Raw genomic sequence first — 19,791 nt, forward strand, 5'->3', positions numbered from 1 at the left:
AGAGATCCAACCTGAACGTTTTGCATGTCCTACATTGACCAGGGGATTCTTTACACCCTGCCACCTAGGAAGCCCTGCATCCACCCCCACCCCCTACCTTTTTTGAAGCTCTTTCCTTTCATATGTGGTTATAGAAGCATTCTTTTTCCTGCCTTCCTAATCTGAGTACAGATATTTTACAAGATTAAACAATTATGATATGAATGGAGTCCACAAGAAACTTCAGGACAAGAACAGGAGCTGTACTTTTGTTGACATTTAATTAGAACTGGCTCATATCTGTGCTGCTCTTCTCCATATTCTGTGTAATTCTCGTGACTCACATGCCCTGAGGGTGGCCCACGGGTGTCACCACCACACACCTCCGCCCAGTTTTGCTTTGTCAGCATGTGCAGCTGGGCTGGGACTGTGTTTGCAGCCATGAGTTGGATATGTTAGGTTAAGTCACATGAAAATGCCATTTTTGTCTGAAAATGTCAAAATACGTGAAAAATCGGAATGTCAGAAATCTTGTGTAACTCAGCCTAGTGCAAGGCAGTAATTCGTCAAGTAGCAGTTTTAAATAAACAAGGAATGGTTTGAGATCAATAATCATTAAATATTAGGTAGCTTTGCTAGGCCTCCCAGAAATTACAAAAAAGCATTTCTCAGAACACTGGTCTTCTAGGTGGGAAGGTGAGACCAGCATTGTCCGAGAGTTAAGCATGGGTGCCTGGACATCTGTAGGTCATTGTCAAGTGAGAGAGGCAGCACTGGGTAGACTGGAGTTCATGAAAAGATAAGGACGTGATTTCTAAAGGCAGACTCGAGCTCCTGCCAAGGATGGGAAGGATGTACATGGTTGGGCAGTAACGGGCAGTGGGGAGGATGGAACAGAGGTGGGAGCTGGCAGGGGTCCCAAAGAGGTGGGTGAAGAGTCAGCCCGTTTGGTGTGTCGGAGGAGCAGAGGGTTGGAAATGAGCCCAGAGCTGCATGGTTTCTGTTGCCAGGCTGAGTTAGACAGGATGTCACCTCGCCCGTGGTTTCTAGTACTGCATCCAGACAGTCCTGGGGCGCATCCGTCAGGTTCCCCTGTCTGCTCTTGCCCAGTTGAATCTGTACTTGTAAGAGCACAGCTTAGAAATTTATAACCAGCCGGTGAGGTTTGGAAACCACTGATAGGCCAATCTCTCAAGTGTGGATTGCAGCTTGTCGGCATTGGAGCCTCCTGGCAGCACTTGTTAGAAACGCAGATGACAGGGCTCTGCCCCAGAGCTGCTGAATCTGAATTTCTGGGAAGGGGGCTTGGCAAAGGACATGTTCAGCAAGTTTCTCGGACAGTTCCTGGTGCACTGGAATGTGAGAGTCCATCACAGGTTGTTGTGCCTGGGCCATTAGGGCATAACCCTTGGGTGTGTGTTTTTCGTTACTGTACATCTGAGGTACCTGGAAAAACTGTTTTGATTAGAGCCACACGTGGGCTGGTTCCAGAAACTAGCCTGGACCAGTAAGCAAGGAATTCAAAAGTCACCATAAGTAAGAGTCAGCCTGGACGTCTAGCTGGTAGGCAAGGGTGCCAAGGCCAGGGAGAGAGAAGTGGGTCAGGGAGGAGAGGTGGATTAGCAGGCACGTTGTAGTGGACACTTGCTGCTCAGAAAATGTCAGTTTTCCCTCAGCAGCCCCTGGTCTCCTTCCGGTTGGATCCAGGTTGGTGGGTCTACAACCCGTTACCGTGTTCCCCCAGCCAAGCACAGGCATGACCCAGGCCGGGCCGACAGACACTCTCTCTTGGGATGTGAATGTCGAGCCGAGGGATAGGTGCTGATACCAGCTGTGGGCATGGCCCTTCCATCCAGGCCTTCTTGCTGTGGAACTGTGCGGCTCTTCTTCGCTGGTCTCTGGAGCCGCCTTGGTTTCTAACCGTCTCCAAGTCCCTGTCTCTGGCCTGCAGTCAATTCCATGAGCTCCTGGTGGCTCTTCAGTGAAGGCCCTGTCGCTGAGTTGGCTGGAGTGGATTTCTGTCACACGAGAGAACCTGAAGTATCCAAGCCGGTGCTGGTGACCTCTACTGGGGCTGCAGCATGAGGGCAGGACAGCGCCAGACCTGGGGAGGCTGCAGGAACAGCTCCAGAGACACCCTCTCTTGTCTGGGGAAGAGCTTGAACTAAGATTTGGAAGAAGCTGGAAGCCAAAAGGACCGATGTGGAAAGTGAGGGCTCAGCACTGTCAGATGAGAACTGGACGTGGCCAGAGAGAGAGAGAAGTGAGAGCTCTGCTCTGCTGGCTTCATCCATTGTTATATCTTTCTGTTTTGCTTTTTAAAAATTCTTTACTAAAGCTCCTTTTGACTATTTTAGATGATTTTAGGGGAATGAAGAGTGGAGAGAGACAGGAGGTTTTGTCCATTCTGAGGCCAGCAGGGCTAGAGGGGTCGGTTGTCCAGGGAACCCAGTGGGGGATTTCAGACATGATGAGAGCAGAGCTGTAGATTTATCTAGTGGAGCAGTGGTTGCTCAGTCGTGTCCCACTTTTTGCAGCTTCATGGACTGTAGCCCACCAGGTTCCTCCTCTGTCCATGGAATTTTCCAGGCAAGAATACTGGAGTGGGTTGGCATTTCCTTCTCCAGGGGATCTTCCTAACCTGGGGATCGAACCCACATCTCTTTACCACTCGCACCACGTGGAAAGCCTGGAGCAATAGTACATGGTCTGGATTGAGTGGGAAGGAACAGGACAGAAAGGAAGTAGAATACGAGAGCTGATTTTGAGATGTCCTTCTTTGACAAGGCTGAGAGATGCCCAAGTTTATCCCCTCCTCCCAGGCTGGTAGCATGAAGCAGGCAGTTTACAGCTTCTAGCAGACAGTTCCATTTCTCCTTGTGGTCCCATGGTCAGAAGCAATCTCAAGGACAGTGCTTGACTGAGTGTCTAATTTTTTTAAGCTGTGCCAGCTCTTGGGTGTGGGAGGTGGGATCTTGGTTGCAGCATGTGAGATCTAGTTCTCTGACCAGGGATGGAACCCAGGCTCCCTGCACTGTGAGTGTGGAGTCTTAGCCAGTAGACCACTAGGGAGGTCCCTGGTGAGTGTCTTTGAATTCTTACTCAGCATGGCACTGTGTAGGCAGCATCACCCAGGTCAGAGGCTTCATCTGAGGTCTTAAACCTCACTTCCCTATGCAGTGGCCTTGTTGGGAAAGCCTTGTCACTCACTGTGAGTAACGTAGGACGCCTCACCGTTTTCTCTTTAGAACAGCAGACTTCCAATTCAAAAAAAAAACACAAAACCAAGATGTTATTATACCACTGAAATAAAGCTGGGAAACTTGACGTATCTTAATATATATCCCACTCTATTAGTTACACCCCAAAAGTGCAAACATAGTCAAGCGAATTACCACATTCTGGAAAACAGTTGGACACAGCTGGTACCCAGCAGTTTCTGCTCATGGTGGATTAAAGAGCAGTGATCAGCCAGTCTTTCTCTAAAAGGCTGGCAGTGAGGATTTGAGCCTTTGCAGTCCATGGGGGGATGGTCTCTTTGGCAGTGACCGAGCTGTGCCACTGTCGGGGAGAGGCATGGGGAAGAAGCCCGAGACAAGACATTAGCAGGTCTCTGTTTTATGCATCCCTATAAAACATTCCTGTGGTCATATATGGATGTGAGAGTTGGACTGTGAAGAAGGCTGAGCACCGAAGAATTGATGCTTTTGAACTGTGGTGCTGGAGAAGACTCTTGAGAGTCCCTTGGACTGCAAGGAGATCCAACCAGTCCATTCTGAAGGAGATCAGCCCTGGGATTTCTTTGGAAGGAATGATACTAAAGCTGAAACTCCAGCCACCTCATGCGAAGAGTTGACTCACTGGAAAAGACTCTGATGCTGGGAGGGATTGGGGGCAGGAGGAGAAGGGGACGACAGAGGATGAGATGGCTGGATGGCATCACCGACTCGATGGACATGAATTTGGGTGAACTCCGGGAGTTGGTGATGAACAGGGAGGCCTGGTGTGCTGCGATTCATGGGGTCGCAAAGAGTCAGACACGACTGAGCAACTGATCTGATCTGATAAAACATTGCTTATGGACACTGACATTTGAATTTCTTATAATTATCTTGTGTCATGAAATAACACACAGAAACCATCTTCAGCTCGCAGGCCACTCAGAAATACGCTCTGGCTGGACGTGGCCTGCCGGTTTGCCTGCCCCCTGCCCTGAGCAGCGCTGTCCAGTAGAGCTTGCAGTGTGATGGAATGTTCATGTCTACATCTCCATTGAATAGTTGCTAGTCACGTGTGGCTCTTGAGCACTTGAAATGCAGCCAGTGCGACGGAGGAACTGAGTTTGTGTTATTATGCACTTAAAAATTTTTTTTAATTTATTTTTGAAAGTATTTATTTATTTGGCTGTGCTGGGTCTTCATTGCTGCTCAGGCTTTTCTCTAGTTGTGGCGAGCTGGGACTACTCTCTGGCGGTGGTGTATGGATTTCTCATTGCCTGGGGCTCCTCTTGTTGCGGAGCACGGGCTGTAAGGCACGCAGGCTTCAGCAGTTGTGGCTTCTGAGCTCTAGAGCACAGACTCAGTAGTTGTGGCTCCTGGGCTTAGTTGCTCTGAGGCATGTGAGATCATCCTGGCTCAGGGATCGAACCGGCGTCTCCTGCACTCGCAGGTAGATTCTTATCCACTGAGCTACCAGGGAAGCCCAATATTATGCACTTTTAACATGAATTTCAGTTCAGTTTTAAGCAGTTTTAAGCCACGTGGCTAGTGGCTTGAGCCTTGTTCAGACAGCAGAGCACTGGAACTCCAGTGTGTTCACACAATGGGAAATCATTACCACAACAGCCAGTGTTTGTGGAGGGCTTCCTTTATGCTGGGCAGTGTTTTAAGCACTTACGTTTTAACTCACTGGCTTCTAACTGTGTGTACCAGTGAGAGTGAATGAACTCTGTATCTGCAGGTGCTAGCAAAGATAAATACATCTCAGATGCACACGGCTGGAAAAGGTGGAGTGAAAAATCAAGTCACAAGAACTGCATGTCACAAACACAATGAAACAATACTGTTCAGGGATATACATTAAAAAAAGGGGGGGTGCAGGAAATTGAGGCTGGGTAACCTTTTGGTTTCCTTGGTGAGGCCACGCCGAGTCTGGGGCAGGGTACCCCTGACCTTCTTGTATCTGCTCTCTAGTGGGTCGTAGGGGGAGGTGAGCAGGATTTATACTGACTTGGAAGAACAGGTGTTTCAGGAAGTGAAAACCATGATCGTGGCAGCATCGCTACAGTTAGGACCGAATCTGCTTTCAGTTCACATATAAGCAGATGTTCCAGGAGAAGAGGTCTCTGTATGGATATGGGTTGCCTTGGTTGGGTACCTTAGATGGGAAAACATGGTTATTTATTCAGGCCAAGAACAAAGGGGTTGAAATAAAACCCTTCCCTCCCACTGTTTCCTTAAGGCCAATGATGAGTTGAATGTTAGGGTATTCAGCCACCAAGAACTTAGCTTCAAAATGAAAATCTGAAAACTAGAAAACAACAACTAGACTGACTTAGACACTGTTATCATCCACGCATTCCTGAAAAGAGAGATCCCCATCACACCTGTGGGTGTGAGGAAACTTCACAGCAGTATTTCATCCCTAGGCTAGTGTCATCTGTGGTAAGTGGGATGCAAAGAGACATTTTGTTCTTGAAGGTTCAGTTTTGCTCTAACAATGTTAGCCACTGGCTACTGAGTGTATTGTTAAACGATGTCAAGCTTTTCTATGTAATATGTGCATCTTTGACTTTTTTTTCTTATTGTTTAGAGTTCGTTCTTTCCTGTATTACTGACATGGGTTTATCTTTTCTCCCTTTAGAGAGTTTTGAGGTGACAGTCACCAAAGAAGGTGATAAAGGGTTCTTTCTATCCCTCTTATGACATTAACCCACTAACTATGTTAATGAAATTGGGACTCAGCCCTCAAACAGAAGAAACTGTCATGCTCTTTCCCCCTATTTATTCTCCTACTTTGTTTCTATTTTTTAAGTCTATTGATGGGAATTGTATGTAACCAAACCCTTGGTTAGAAATATCTGGAAATCAGACATCCATTTGAACTATATGGATAATCCTATTCTTTTTTAAAAAATTGGATCTGAGAGATTCACTGTGTAACCATTTTCTGCTTGTTGTAATTTTGGAAGTTTTGTTTTTATGTGAAATATATTCTACACACATCAGAATGTTTATATGTGTTCTCCCCTGGGCCAGAATGGAGACCTACACTTTAACTCCCAGTGAAGCTCATAAACGAACTTGGATGCACTTCCATTCCCAGGCAGGCTTCTTCTTCAGGTCTGATAGGATAAAGTCCAAAACCAAGGGCAGTCTAGCACATCCCTCCCCAGAATGGAGACTGTATCTCAGTCACAGATGATAGCTGTTGAAATGGATGCCTGAAAAGTTGGTATTTCTACCTTTTTCTCATTTAGTAGTTTGTTTTGATTCCCTAATTTTAGCCAGGCTCATTGCACAGGAAGACTTGTTTCTTAGAATTTTTTTTTTTTTTTTTGGACAGACCTTCTGTAATTCTGGTGCTGAACCTATGCCTCACGCTTCTTCCTTTCTCAACACTTAACTGTGCCTTTTAGCCTCCTCTCTGGTCCAAATCAAAACCACTGCCCGGCCCTCCCAGGTCCCTGGGCAGCTCCTCTGTGTTACCAGGCCTTGGCTGTTAGCTAATGAAACTACTTTACCCCGGAGCTCTCCTAAGTACTCCTGTGAAATGCCTGTCTATATTTTCTCTTTCTCTCTTTTGTATTCCTGCATGAATGGATGCAAAGTTAAACAAGTTGCTTGGAAAGCCAGAACATGCTTCTTTTTACTAAAGCCCCCAGAACTTACCCCCTATGAAAGCACAAGCGCCCTCGCTTTGTCCACAGACCCTCCCCCCACCCCCAACCCCTGGCTGCCGAATTGTCGTTGTTCATTTTCTTTAGGGGTGGAGGGGAGCGCACCCTGGGTTTGTGTGGCAGAAATCCTAACCCATGCTGCTTTGACTCCCCAGGTGAGATTTGTGGATTTAAGATTCATGGACAGAATGTGCCCTTTGACGCAGTGGTGGTGGATAAATCCACTGGCGAGGGGGTCATTCGTTCCACAGAGAAGCTGGACTGTGAGCTGCAGAAGGATTACACGTTCACCATCCAGGCCTATGACTGCGGGAAGGGGCCAGACGGGGCCAATGTGAAAAAATCTCACAAGTAAGTGAGCGGGACAAAGAGTGTATGCGTGTGTGTGTGTGTGTGTGTGTGTGTGTGTGTGTGTGTGTAAGGAAAACAGTGACTGTTGCCACTGTCCTAAAACTTACTGCTTTTGTTTGCTTTTAAGATATTTGTTTATTTGGCTGTGCCAGGTCTTAGTTGTGGCATGCTAACTGTTAGTGTGGCATGTGGGATCTGGTTCCCTGACCATGGATCGGACCCCGGCGCCCTGCATTGTGAGTGCAGAGTCTTAGACACTGTACTGCCAAGGAAGTCCCACGACTTTTCAGTTTTGAAACACAAGGCAGAGGATAGTTTCTGATTGTCCCTATTGAGATTGTCAGCTCTTTGAGGGCAGGAATCCTGTGTGTTTACCCTTGTGTATGGCTCCCAGCAAGTGTCCAATACTTGTTAGATGTTGAATAAATGAATGAGTAATTTTATTCTCCCAGCTACTCTAGTAAAAATGCTAGGGCCTTCCATTGAAAATTCGACAAGCCCACTTTTCCTGGAGGAAGATATTCTTTTGTTATGTTTATATATATATGTATTTTTTTTTCCCATAAATTTTAAGGGCATGAAATGCATTTGAGCGGGTAAAAGAAAGCTTACTTCTGCCCCCAATCCTGGGTATGTTCACATGCTTCCTACCAGTTGAGAACTACTGGTATCACGGAGACAATTGGACAAGACCTAGATTTAGTCTTTTTCTAGGTCTTTTCTCCACCATTTACTAGTCCCCCAACATTAGGCAAATTTAATTTTTCCAAGTATCAGTTTCTTCTTACTGTATTGGTTAAGGAAAGAAGCTCCGTGGGTGAGGTGATGTCACATATCCCACTGTGAGGGTCAGGATGGATGGGGGTACCATGGGGTAGGGAGGGTCTTGGTGAATAGCTGGATGCTACATGTCAGTGAATCATGCCTCATCCATTTTACAAAGTGCGATGTTGCGGTTTTCCTTGACAAAGGCCTTGTTTCAGTCAGGGACCTTGTCTGATTCAGAAACATGCCCTGGTCAGTAGCACTCGAGATTGATGGTTTTCAGTAGCTTGGTCTGATGATGCCTTAGTTTTCTTGTGCCCACACTGGGGAGATGGAATGTAGTTGATCAGGGAGGGCAAGTTGAAGTCCTTCATTTGTTGGTCAGTAGTGGGTGATATCCCAGCAGTGGTTTACTGATGCTCTCTATTCCTTAGAAGCAGGATAAAACTTGTTTTAATAAGCTCATAATTTCCCATTTTCTATCTCTGCTTTTTACCTCTACTTCCTAACTTTTTTTTTCCCCGGATTTTGTAACAAAATATTTTTAACTTTCTGGGTTGAGCACAAACAGATATCTGGTATATAGTTACCCGCCTTGTGCATGCCCTGCCCTACATTGTCAAGAAAATCCCGTCTCTCTCTTTTGTTTTTTTTGACTGCTCCATGCAGTGTATGGGATCTTAGTTCCCCAACCGGGGATTCAACCTGTGCTACCTGCTTTGGAAGCACAGAGTCTTAACCACTGAACCACCAGGGAAGTCTCCCAAGTCTGTTATTTACCAGCTGCCTTACTCAGTAGGACTTTGTAGCATCAACCCAAATTCCTGTTTTAACTTTCTGTTGTCTCCATGCTAAATTAAAAACAGTGAGCAGTTTAATTTTCATCTCCACATATAATTTAATAAAACAAGATATCGGAAAAAAAGGAAATTTAACCATAGGGCAGAAGTTTATTCTTCGGGTAAAAATACAAACAAGCAAAACTGACAGCTTTTTTCCCCCCCGTTCTTCCAGAGCAACTGTCCACATTCAGGTGAACGACGTCAACGAATATGCGCCCGTGTTCAAGGAGAAGTCCTACAAAGCCACAGTGGTGGAGGGGAAGCAGTACGACAGCATCTTGAGGGTGGAGGCGGTGGACGCGGACTGCTCCCCCCAGTTCAGCCAAATCTGCAGCTATGAGATCGTCACCCCAGATGTGCCATTCACCGTTGACAAAGATGGTGAGAACCCAGAAGTGGGCGCATTCCTCCCCGACGGGGAGATGGGGCAGGCAGCCCCCTCTACACCAGTTGGCTTCAAACCCACACTTTGTCTGCACTTCAGTGAAACTCACAGTCAGTCCATTCAGGCTGCTGTCACCAAACACCATAAACACAAAATGACAGACACTTACTTCATACAGTTCTGGAGGCTGGGAAGTCTAAGACAGAGTGCTCAGTAATTCAGTGTTGGTGAGGACCTGCTTCTTGCTGTGTCCGCACATGGCAGGGAGAAAGCTCTAGTCTCTTTGTCTTGTATGGACACTGATCCCATATCGAGGGCTCCACCCTTGTGAGCTTACCTAAAGCTCATCACCTCCCAAACGCCCCACCTCCTAATACATTACCATGAGGGTCACAACTTCAAGTGTAAGAATTTGGGAGGACACACACATTCAGTCCATAGCAAGACCTAACTTGGTGTGTCTGTTTCACGCTTAAGTTTTTTTTTAAGTTGAAGTATAGTTGATTTACAATGTTATGTTAGTTTCAGGTGTACAGCACAGTGACTCAGTTGTGTGTGTGGTCCATACCGAGTGGCTTGTGGGATCTTAGTTGCCTGACCAGGAACTGAACTCCTGCTCCGTGCAGGGAAGCTCGGAGTCCTAACCACTGAAACACCAGAGAATTCCCTACCTCATTGTAGTTTTGATTTACATTTCTCTAATAGTTAGCCTTGTTGAGTATCTTTTCATACAGGTGCCTTTTGGCCATCTGTATGTCTTTGGAGAAATATCTGTTTAGATTACGTTTAAATTTTTACTCTGTCCCCTGAAAGCCTGTTTTCTGACACCAAAGTTTGATGTTTGACAAAAACATTCTCTTTTAGGATGATCATTTTTCTCCTTTCCCACTGAAATCTAATAAAAATCCACTGCCTAAGATGTTTTTATTTTATCATCTCCCTGCCTTTCAGCCAGCTTGCATCCGAACAAGACTGCTTCTCAATTTGCCTTGTTTTCTGTTCTCCATCACATTGGAATCTTCTGCCTCATCTTGAAAATGAAGTTGATACCTTACTGCCAGCCCCACCTCCATCCTTAGTAATGGAACAGTATTAACTTAGTCTGGAGCTCAGCTTCTTTATTGGGTTATGGCTTCTTGATGATCCTGTGGTGTCTCCATTGTTAACACACAGTCCAGAATCTTCGATGAAATGATGGACACGATGCAAACACTTTGCAGATATCTGCACACATGTTGAGAAAGCAGGCTTCTCTCCTGCTTGGCGAGGGTAGGAAGGCTCTCTAAAAAAGTAAATCTTTTAGCAAAAAGTATTTAATGCAGCTTCATCTCATATTTAATATTTGAATTACTTGGATTATTTTGTCTATTTATGCTTTTACACATTATCTTGTTGTTGTTTAGTCAGTAAGTCGTGTCTGACTCTGTGACCCCATGGACTGTAGCCTGCCAGGCTTCTCTGTCTGTGGGATTTCCCAGGCAGGAATACTGGAGTGGGTTGCCATTCCCTTCACCAGGGCATCTTCCCAAGACCCAGGGATCGAGCCCGTGTCTCCTTTACCACTGAGCCACCAGGGAAGCCCTTACATATTAAATCTTAAATATAAAATCAAATACAGCTGTAAGAATAAATGAAGGCTGCATTCTTCTGCTTAAACAGTCTTTCAAGGTGGATTTAGTGTGTGTTCAAGCTCAGGAAAGCCAAACTGAGTGTTAATTATCTGAAGCATAAGTTTATTTCTGTGTTAGTACTTCCAGGGCTGAAAGCACGTGCATTTTGTGTTTCAGCGTAGGACGACAGAAGTAAAACACAACATGGGCTTGAAAATAATCTGGAAAAAAATGTGTATATACATGAATCACTTTGCTGTACACCTGAAACTGACACAGTATTGTACATCAACTGTACTTCAATTAAAAAAAGTCAGGAGGAGGGAAACGGAATGGGTTTGGGTTCTCACTGTTGTTTTTCCCTTTGGAAGGTTACATTAAAAACACAGAGAAGCTGAACTATGGTAAAGAGCACCAGTACAAGCTGACTGTCACGGCCTACGACTGCGGGAAGAAAAGAGCAGCAGAAGACGTTTTGGTGAAGATCAGCATCAAGCCCACCTGCACCCCTGGGTGGCAAGGTGAGCCTCCCTCTCTGTGCTGCTCTCGCACCTGCTCCAAAAGTCTGTCCACCATGGAGACCTAACAGGAGTGTTCCTCCTCTCCCCTCCACCCCACCCTCCCCGTGGGCCCACGCAGGATGGAACAACAGGGTGGAATACGAGCCTGGCACCGGCGCTCTGACACTCTTTCCGAATGTCCACCTGGAAACGTGTGACGAGTCGGTGGCCTCGGCACAGGTGGTGGTGGAGCTGGAGACCAGCCACATCGGGAAGGGCTGTGACCGTGACACCTACTCTGAGAAGTCACTTCATCGGCTCTGCGGTAAGGAGGCGAGGGAGGAACCCCAGGCCCCAAAAGCCCATTCAGAAGAGTGTGTGCGTGTGCTACCTTAAGACCCACTGATTTCAAGCATGTCTTTCTCTAACATACGTTGGGAATCATCCAAATAAGGGTTCTGTAAGGAGTGTGCTTTAAATGAAATGAATTTATTATTTAAGGACTAAAGAAAAAAACTAGGTAATGTGATAGCTTTTGGCAAACGTGAAATAGGAAATGGAAATGAAAATGAAACCTGCATTGAATATATAGTCTTTGTGTCCCACAAACAAGGTGTGGAGCAGGTGGAGCATAGAATGGTCAAGAATTTGACCCAAGGCTCGTTCTCCATCTTCACCATCAGTCTGGATATTTTTCGGGTTTATGTAAGTCAGGTGGAGGAGAGGTATGGATACTTCTCAGGGAAAATGCTGAGGAAGAATCTTTCACACAGCTGGTGGTAGAACACCAGTAACTTTTTTACGTTATGTTTTGGCCACTCTGCTCAGCACATGGGATCTTAGTTCCCGGACCAGGGACTGAATCTGTATCCCCTGCAGTGGGAACATGGTGTGTTAACCACTGAATCGCCAGGGAAGTCCCAGAACAGCACTAACTTAAATTGCTTCTTGATGATCAGAAGGGTCTCTTGTGTTCTGGGAGCTGTTCAGTAAGAGCTTCGGAGGCAGTGTTTTCTGATGCTCACTTGTCTCTTCACCAAATGATAACAGACTTGGGCAACCGATTTTCTTACATAATTGAAAATTGTCATATGAAGAAGCAGCAACAGGGAAAAAGTATATTCTCTGTTGGCTCATCCCTGTGCTGAATATACTTGGGTGTCTGACTATGAGTCCAGATTCTCATAATCAGGTACCTAAAAATGTGTAAGTGAAGAGGTCTGGAGTATTTTCTGTTTTAAATTATGTAAGTATAATGTAAAAACCATGCTTTCTCATGCCATTCTTCTTCTTTAGCTTTTTATTTTTTAAAACTTTCTGTTTTGTACTAGGGTATAGCAGTTAACAAACAATGTGGTGATAGTTTCAGGTGAACAGCAAAGAGACTCAGCCATACATTTATCTGTATCCATTCTTGCCCAAACTCCCCTGCCCTCCAGGCCACCACATAGCATTGAGCAGAGTTCTGGGCTATACAGTAGGTCCTTGTTGGTTATCCATTTTAAATACAGCAGTGTCGACCCCAGACTTCCTGACTGTCCCCACCCACCCACCGCCACCCACCCAATTCATCACCCCTGACACCCTTCTCTAAGTCTGTGAGTCTGTATCTGTTTTGTAAGTTCATTTGTATCATTTCTTTTAAGATTCCTCATATAAGGGATGTCATAGGATATTTCTCCTTCTCTCCTGACTTAACTTCACTCCGGGAAGTTGGTGATGGACAGGGAGGCCTGGCGTGCTGCGATTCATGGGGTCGCAAAGAGTCGGATATGACTGAGCGACTGATCTGATCTGATCTGATCTGAACTTCACTCAGTACAATAGTCTCTTGCTTCATCCATATTGCTGCTGCCATTATTTATTTGGTATTTAATAAGCATTTTCTCAGCAGAACAGTTCAAAGATAGAAAGAATTTCCTGTCCGAGTGCTTCCTATATACACTAGGTTACTTGCACACGTGTTATTTTCTTTATCATCCCATCAGGCCCACAAAGGCAGTGGAGTTATTCCTCATCTTTCCAGAGGAATTAGTTGAGACTGAGGGAGACTGAGTTGCCTCACACTTTTAGGAAGAGCCTGAGCTTGGATTTGAACTGAGATCAGATGATACTTGAAAGACCAATCTGTTCTAGCCTAGTCCTGCTGCTCCTATAAATAGGAAAGTTAAGGGCCCAGGGGCTGGGAGAGGTTGCAGAATTCTCTGTGGACGAATTTAAAAAAAAAAATTGAGCCTGGCAATGTTTAACAACAGTTGTGAAAATGTCTCATGTACTCTGGCTTAGTATCCCGTTTCTAGAATTTATCCTAAGGGAATAATCATGGAGACCCTGAGGTCCTCGTCGACGCAAGGTTTATCACAGAAAAGAATTAGAGGTGACTCTGCTCACAGGACAGATTAGTTAAATAAATTATTGTACAAATTCTATCCAATAAAGTGCTGTTCAGACATTTTAAATTGTGCTCGAGACTATGAATGGTCATATATGTAAGTACAGAGTAGGAGTCCATTTTTATAATATATTTTCATACACATTATACATATTTTAGTAATACGTGTATATTCATAAAGAAAGGACTGGAAGTGTTTATACCCAGATGTTAACAGTGTATACAGTGGGGTGAGATCACGAGTAATGCTGCTTTTTTTTTTAATTAAAGTATAGTTGCTGTACAACATAGTGAGTCACAGTTTTTAAAAGTTAAAACTCCTCTTTCCTATTCCTTCTTTTTCTTTTTTTTAAAGATAATAACCATGGTTATTTTTTCATCTTTTTAGTAATAAAAACTCTTAGTTTTGAGGAAAAGAAAACTGAATTAGCAGATTGTTTAGCCATTAAGATAAATACGGTGCCTTAATACATGTGCCCCAGTGTCAGAGCGACACTGTTCACAACAGTCACGACATGGAAGCAGCCTGTGTCCGTCAGCTGATGAATGGATAGTGTGTGTGTGTGATATTACTGAGCCATGAAAAAGAAAGAGATAATGCCATTTGCAGCAACATGGATGGACTTAGAGATCATCAAACTAAGTGAAGTAAGCCAGACAGAGAAAGATGAGCGTCGTATGATATCACTTATATGTGGAATCTAAGAAGAATAAAAAAAATACACATGAATTTATTTACAAAATAGATGCATAAACGTAGAAAACAAACTTAGGCTTTTCAAAGGAGAAAGGGCACAGGATTAACATATACACACTCCTATTTATGAAACAGATAAACAAAAAGGACCTACTATGTAGCACAGGGAACTCTACTTAATATCTTGTACCAACCTATAGTGAAAAAGAATGTAAAAAAAGAATACGTTTACGTATAACTGAATCACTTTGCTGTGTACCTCAAATTAGCACAACATTGTAAGTTAACTATGTTTCAATAGTAATTTTAAAATAAAGACTGTACCTCGTGGGCCTTGAAATGCTTATCCCATGTGAGTTCATCGCATCGTGCACAGTAAGCGTCACTGTGTTGCTTCAGGTGCTGCGTCTGGCACAGCTGAGCTGCTGCCTTCCCCAGGAGGCTCCTGGAACTGGACCGTCGGCCTTCCCACGGACAACGGCCATGACAGCGACCAGGTCTTTGAGTTCAACGGCACTCAGGCGGTGAGGGTCCCAGACGGCATTGTCTCCGTCAACCCCAAGGAGCCCTTTACGATCTCTGTGTGGATGAGGCACGGGCCATTTGGCAAGAAGAAGGAGACGATTCTTTGCAGCTCAGACAAAACAGGTAGGTCAGCTTCGCTGTAAGGGACATCCTTGCAGTGGAGCCTGGAGCCGGCACTTATTCTAACCCTAAAGGCTCCCACAGGCTGTTGGTGACACTCGTGGTTCTCTGCTCAAGATCTGGCACTGGCATCTAGGCATTTGTTAGTTTTACTCAGTGGATCAGGCCCCACTTCTCAGTAAAGCCCAAGTGTGCATGTTTGCGTGCGTGCATGCATACTGAGTCGCTTCAGTCATGTCAACTCTCTGTGACCCTATGGACTGCAGCCCTCCAAGCTCCTTTGTCCGTGGGGTTCTCCAGATAGGAATACTGGAGTGGGTTGCCATGTCCTCATCCAGGGAATCTTCCCAACCCAGAGACTGAACCTGCAGCTCTTACATCTCCTGCATTTCCAGGCAGGTTTTTGACCACTAGTGCCACCTGGGAAGCCCACAACCCAAGTGTATCTGTTCCTAACCCTGCCTTGGCCCACCCTGGAGAGTTCGTTTAGGCTGGTAAAACTGTCTTCAAAATCCATTGAAGAAATAACAGCTTTTATTTCTCCTTTGGGTCTTAACACATTATTGACTGGAGATGCACATTTTTAGAGAGTGATATGATTAACATCACTGTGTTAAGTTGTTAGAACTTAAAATTGATCAAGGATTCACTGCACAACTTAACGATTGTTGTTATTCACATTTCACTCTTAGATTTTTGTTCCAACCTTGTGTATATTGTAAACACAAGTTTATTACCCTAAATTTTTTTTACAATGATGCATAATGAAATTTTGAGTGAAGAAGAGTTCTTCGGTGAATTTTAATGCAGATACTTTCTCTAATTGTCTGAGTGACATGTATACTGGAGTCTCATAAGATGGTAGTTCTTCAGAATATAGTTATACTTCAGATGATGTGAATATTCAACTAACAGACAAAAAACCTTAGTGATTAATTCTCATGTAGAAAGTGAAAATGAAACTCAATGGTGCTGGAGAAGATTTACAGATGTGTCAGGTGTAACTATTGAATGTAATAACCCACAAAGTGTTCGTGAAATAACAGAATTAATTTTTGGCCAGCCAGAATAAAAATGGCTGGGCACGGGTGTTAGTTTCTGCAAAAGCTGTCTGGTGAGTAGTGAGTTAAGCTGGCGGTTTACCAGTAGAATTTCTCTCTGCAGAGATGAACCGACACCATTACTCACTCTATGTCCACGGCTGCCGGCTGGTTTTCCTCCTCCGTCAGGATCCTTCAGAAGAGAAGAAATACAAACCTGCAGAGTTCCACTGGAAGCTGAGTCAGGTGAGGGAATGGAAAACTCACTGATAGGATTTTTTTTCAGAGAGAGTAAATGGGCACTGAAACTGCACAGGACCAACTATTTACGGGCAAGGTGTATTGAAGATTTTACGATTTCTGTGTCTGTGGGTAATAGGATAGCACATTAAATCCATGGAACTCCTTCACATTGAAAGACTTTGTTTTTTTTACATGTGTGTATTTTATACATAAAATATTAATACAGGCTTACCTTATTTTATTGTACTTCTCAGATATTGGGTTTTTTTTTGGGGGGGGCATACTCTGCAGCATGCAGGATCTTAGTTCCCCAACCAGGAATCAAACCTGTGCCCCCCCCACCCCAGCGCCTGCACTGAGAGCATGGAATCTTAACCACTGGACTGCCCTGGAAGTCCTAAGCATTTTCAGATGATGGTTACAGTTTTTAGTAAAGTATTTTTAAATTAGGCTTCCCTGGTGGCTCAGATAGTAAAGAATCTGCCTGAAATATAGGAGACCTGGCTTTGATCCCAGGGTCAGGCAAGGTCCCCTGGAGGAGGGCATGGCAACCCACTTCAGTATTTTTACCTGGAGAATTCCATGGACAGAGGATCCTGGCAGTCTGCAGTCCATGTGGTCGCAAAGAGTTGGACATGAGTAAGCGACTAAAATACAGACGCACAGACACAGGTATTTTTTAGACATAATGCAGTTGCACACTTAATAGTATAGTGTAAATATAACTTTTTATGCTTTGAGAAACCAAAAAGATTCATGTGACTCACTTTCTTGTGATACTTGATTCATTGCTGTGGTCCGGAGCTAAACCTGTGGTATCTCCAAGGTGTGCCTATATAAAGAAATAGTATGTTTCAAATATAAAATACTGTGTTATAATTTATTGAGATAAGCAGCACTTACTTAAAAATTGAGATCCTTGTATTTGTTTATTCATTGTCTAAGTCCTTGGCTCCCAAATTGTGCCCAGGACTTGGTGCCTCAGCAAATTCAGGGACACGATATTTTAAATTTTCAAGGAACCAGCAGTCTTGACATCTTTGAGACATCACATGAATTGCTAGGTCTTAGGTGTATTAAAGGAGTATTAGGAGTTTACAGTTTTGGCATTAGATCGTATTATAAACTTCTTGTGATGATGTCATATCTTTGCAAGGCTGATTTCCTAGCAGTTGCAGTGGTAAAAAAGCAAGTGTCATGTGCAAAGAATCAATGTGTTATAGGAAACAAAGAGATGCTGTGAACTGAGAAAGCCTTTCCATTACAATCACAGCAGGTTGTTTTGTCTCATGATTTAGAGTTGGGACAAGAAGGAAACATTTGGCCTGGGCTTAATTTATTTGTCTCCTGGAGTTAGTAGATATGAGCGGACATAGTGTTATATGTGCTTATAGTTGGTGAAATATAACATTGTCTGAAACTGTTACAAGATAGATACATAAGAGCCCATATGAGAGGAAGAAAGTGTGTTTTGGTAGAAAGATGAGGTCACTGTCCAGGTGACAGCATTCATCTCTTACTGTTGTCATTTTTATTTACCTAGATCATTTCTTTCTCGGAAACCATTGTCATAAATTTTTTCAAGACACTAAGAAAGGTATCCAGAAAAAAACTTTTGCAGCACAGGTATACATTTTAGGTATAGTTCTGTTTTCATAATCATAGCCTGCATTTATATATTTAATTTCTTCTTTTCTTTTAAATAAAAAGTTGACTGCACCCCACGGCATGGGGGATCTTAGTTCCCCAGCCAGGGATCAAACCCATGCCCCCTGCAGTGGAAGAGCAGAGTCCTAACCCCTGGACTGCCAGGGGCATCCCAGTGTTTAGTTCCTTCTGTTTACATGTTTTTGAAACTTTATCACGGAAAATTTTAGACATAGGTAAAAGTGGACAGATTAGTATAAGGCACAACTCCACACACCCTTCAGTTGGGTTCAGTAATTATCAGCTCTTGGTCAGTCTTACTTCATTGTTACCTCCACTGTTAATAGTTTTTCAATATCCATCCAGTGTTCAGATTGTTTCATAGGTGTTTTTGTGTTTACAGTTTTGTTTGTTTGAATCAGGATCCTATAAGGGGCCATACATTGGGATTGACTGATAGACTTTTTGAGTTTATTTTAATCTATAGACTCTCCTCTTCTCCCTTGGAATTCATTTGGTAATAAAATCAGGCTTTACTCCCATAGTTTTCAAGAGTTTAGATTTGCCTGGTTGCTTCCCTGTGGTGTAATGTAACATGCTCCTCTGTTTTCTCCTCCTTTTAAAAATATTTATGTATTTATCTATCTGCCTACTTCCTTATGGCTGTGTTGGGTCTTAGTTGCAGCACATGCGCTCTTTATTGAGTGCGTGGGCTTCTCTATAGTTGAGGCACGTGGGCTTAGTTGCTCCTCCGCATATGGGATCTTATACCAGGGATCAAACTTGCATTCCCTGCTTGGGAAGGCAGATTCTTAACCACTGGACCACCCAGGAAGTCCCTCCTCTCTTTTCTTTATACCCCGTACATTGGGAGTGGGCTCTAAAGACTTGATCAGAATGGGGTTTAATGTTTCTGATCTGTTTAAGCCCTGGGTCTGGTTTTTTCTCTTCGTGTTGTAAGCAGCCATCAATGGTCAGTGTCACTATCCTTGTGGCATTTGTTTTCTGGTCACTTGGGTGGTAGGAAGTGTGTTCCCAGGAAGGGCTCATGGGAACAGTTAATTCCTAAGTTCTTACATGTTGTTTTAATAGTTTGTCTGTGGCCTTTATACTGAAGGTCACTTTGGCTGGATATCTCATCTCTGGCTCAGATGTAAGATTTCTAAGAACAGAAAATCTCTCTCTCCATTGAGTTCTAACATAAAATGTTGCTATTAAACTCTGACAACAACTTGATTTTCTTTCATTTATAAAATATTTAGTCTTTTTGTTTGGATGATCATAGGATGTATTTCTTTCTCTTCCTCTTCTTTTTAATTTTATGAATACGTCTTGGTGGTTTTAGGTCTGTTTTCCCAAATATGTGTTATTCTCTTATAGTATCTAGTTTCAAATATTTGGGTATTTCATGCAGGGTTTTCGGTATTCTTTTTCATTGCTTTGGTTTTCCTCCCTGGGGACTCCATTTATCTTTTGTTGATATTCTTCACCTTTTTTTACTGTAACCGTCCCTTTCGTTTAAATCATTTCTGTATCCTGTCACCTCGTTTCTGAGTTGCTTTAATTATTAACTTGTTTTTTACTGTTTTATGTCATTCTCCTTGTGTCTTTTAGCATGTTTTAAGATTAAAGATCATTGTTCTCATCTCTTTTGTTAGGTATGACTTTCAGGTATGGTTTCATTAGCTGAAGGGATATTATTCCCTTTGGTTGTCTTTTCTTTTCCTTTTAAAAACTTCATGTGGAATTGAGTCATGATCATTTCCATTCCCCCACCCTCAGTTTTACATGAAATTA

At 43.7% G+C, this 19,791-nt stretch overlaps 1 protein-coding gene across 6 annotated transcripts in view; it reads left to right on the forward strand.

The window, feature by feature from the left end:
* Positions 1-19,791, forward strand: part of CLSTN1 (calsyntenin 1) — a 76,104-nt gene that overhangs the window by 41,935 nt on the left and 14,378 nt on the right. For 3 of the 6 annotated variants that reach the window (XM_061382808.1, XM_061382809.1, XM_061382812.1), the window contains exons 3-9: positions 5,842-5,871; positions 7,033-7,228; positions 9,008-9,216; positions 11,202-11,351; positions 11,470-11,655; positions 14,819-15,067; positions 16,229-16,350. In XM_061382808.1, coding sequence (XP_061238792.1) covers positions 5,842-5,871; positions 7,033-7,228; positions 9,008-9,216; positions 11,202-11,351; positions 11,470-11,655; positions 14,819-15,067; positions 16,229-16,350 — 1,142 coding nt within the window. The remainder of the gene's footprint in view (positions 1-5,841; positions 5,872-7,032; positions 7,229-9,007; positions 9,217-11,201; positions 11,352-11,469; positions 11,656-14,818; positions 15,068-16,228; positions 16,351-19,791) is intronic. The other 3 variants (XM_061382813.1, XM_061382810.1, XM_061382811.1) reach the window with 1 other exon arrangement.

Source organism: Bos javanicus, chromosome 16 (genome assembly GCF_032452875.1).
Source record: "Bos javanicus breed banteng chromosome 16, ARS-OSU_banteng_1.0, whole genome shotgun sequence".
Lineage (NCBI taxonomy): Eukaryota > Metazoa > Chordata > Mammalia > Artiodactyla > Bovidae > Bos > Bos javanicus.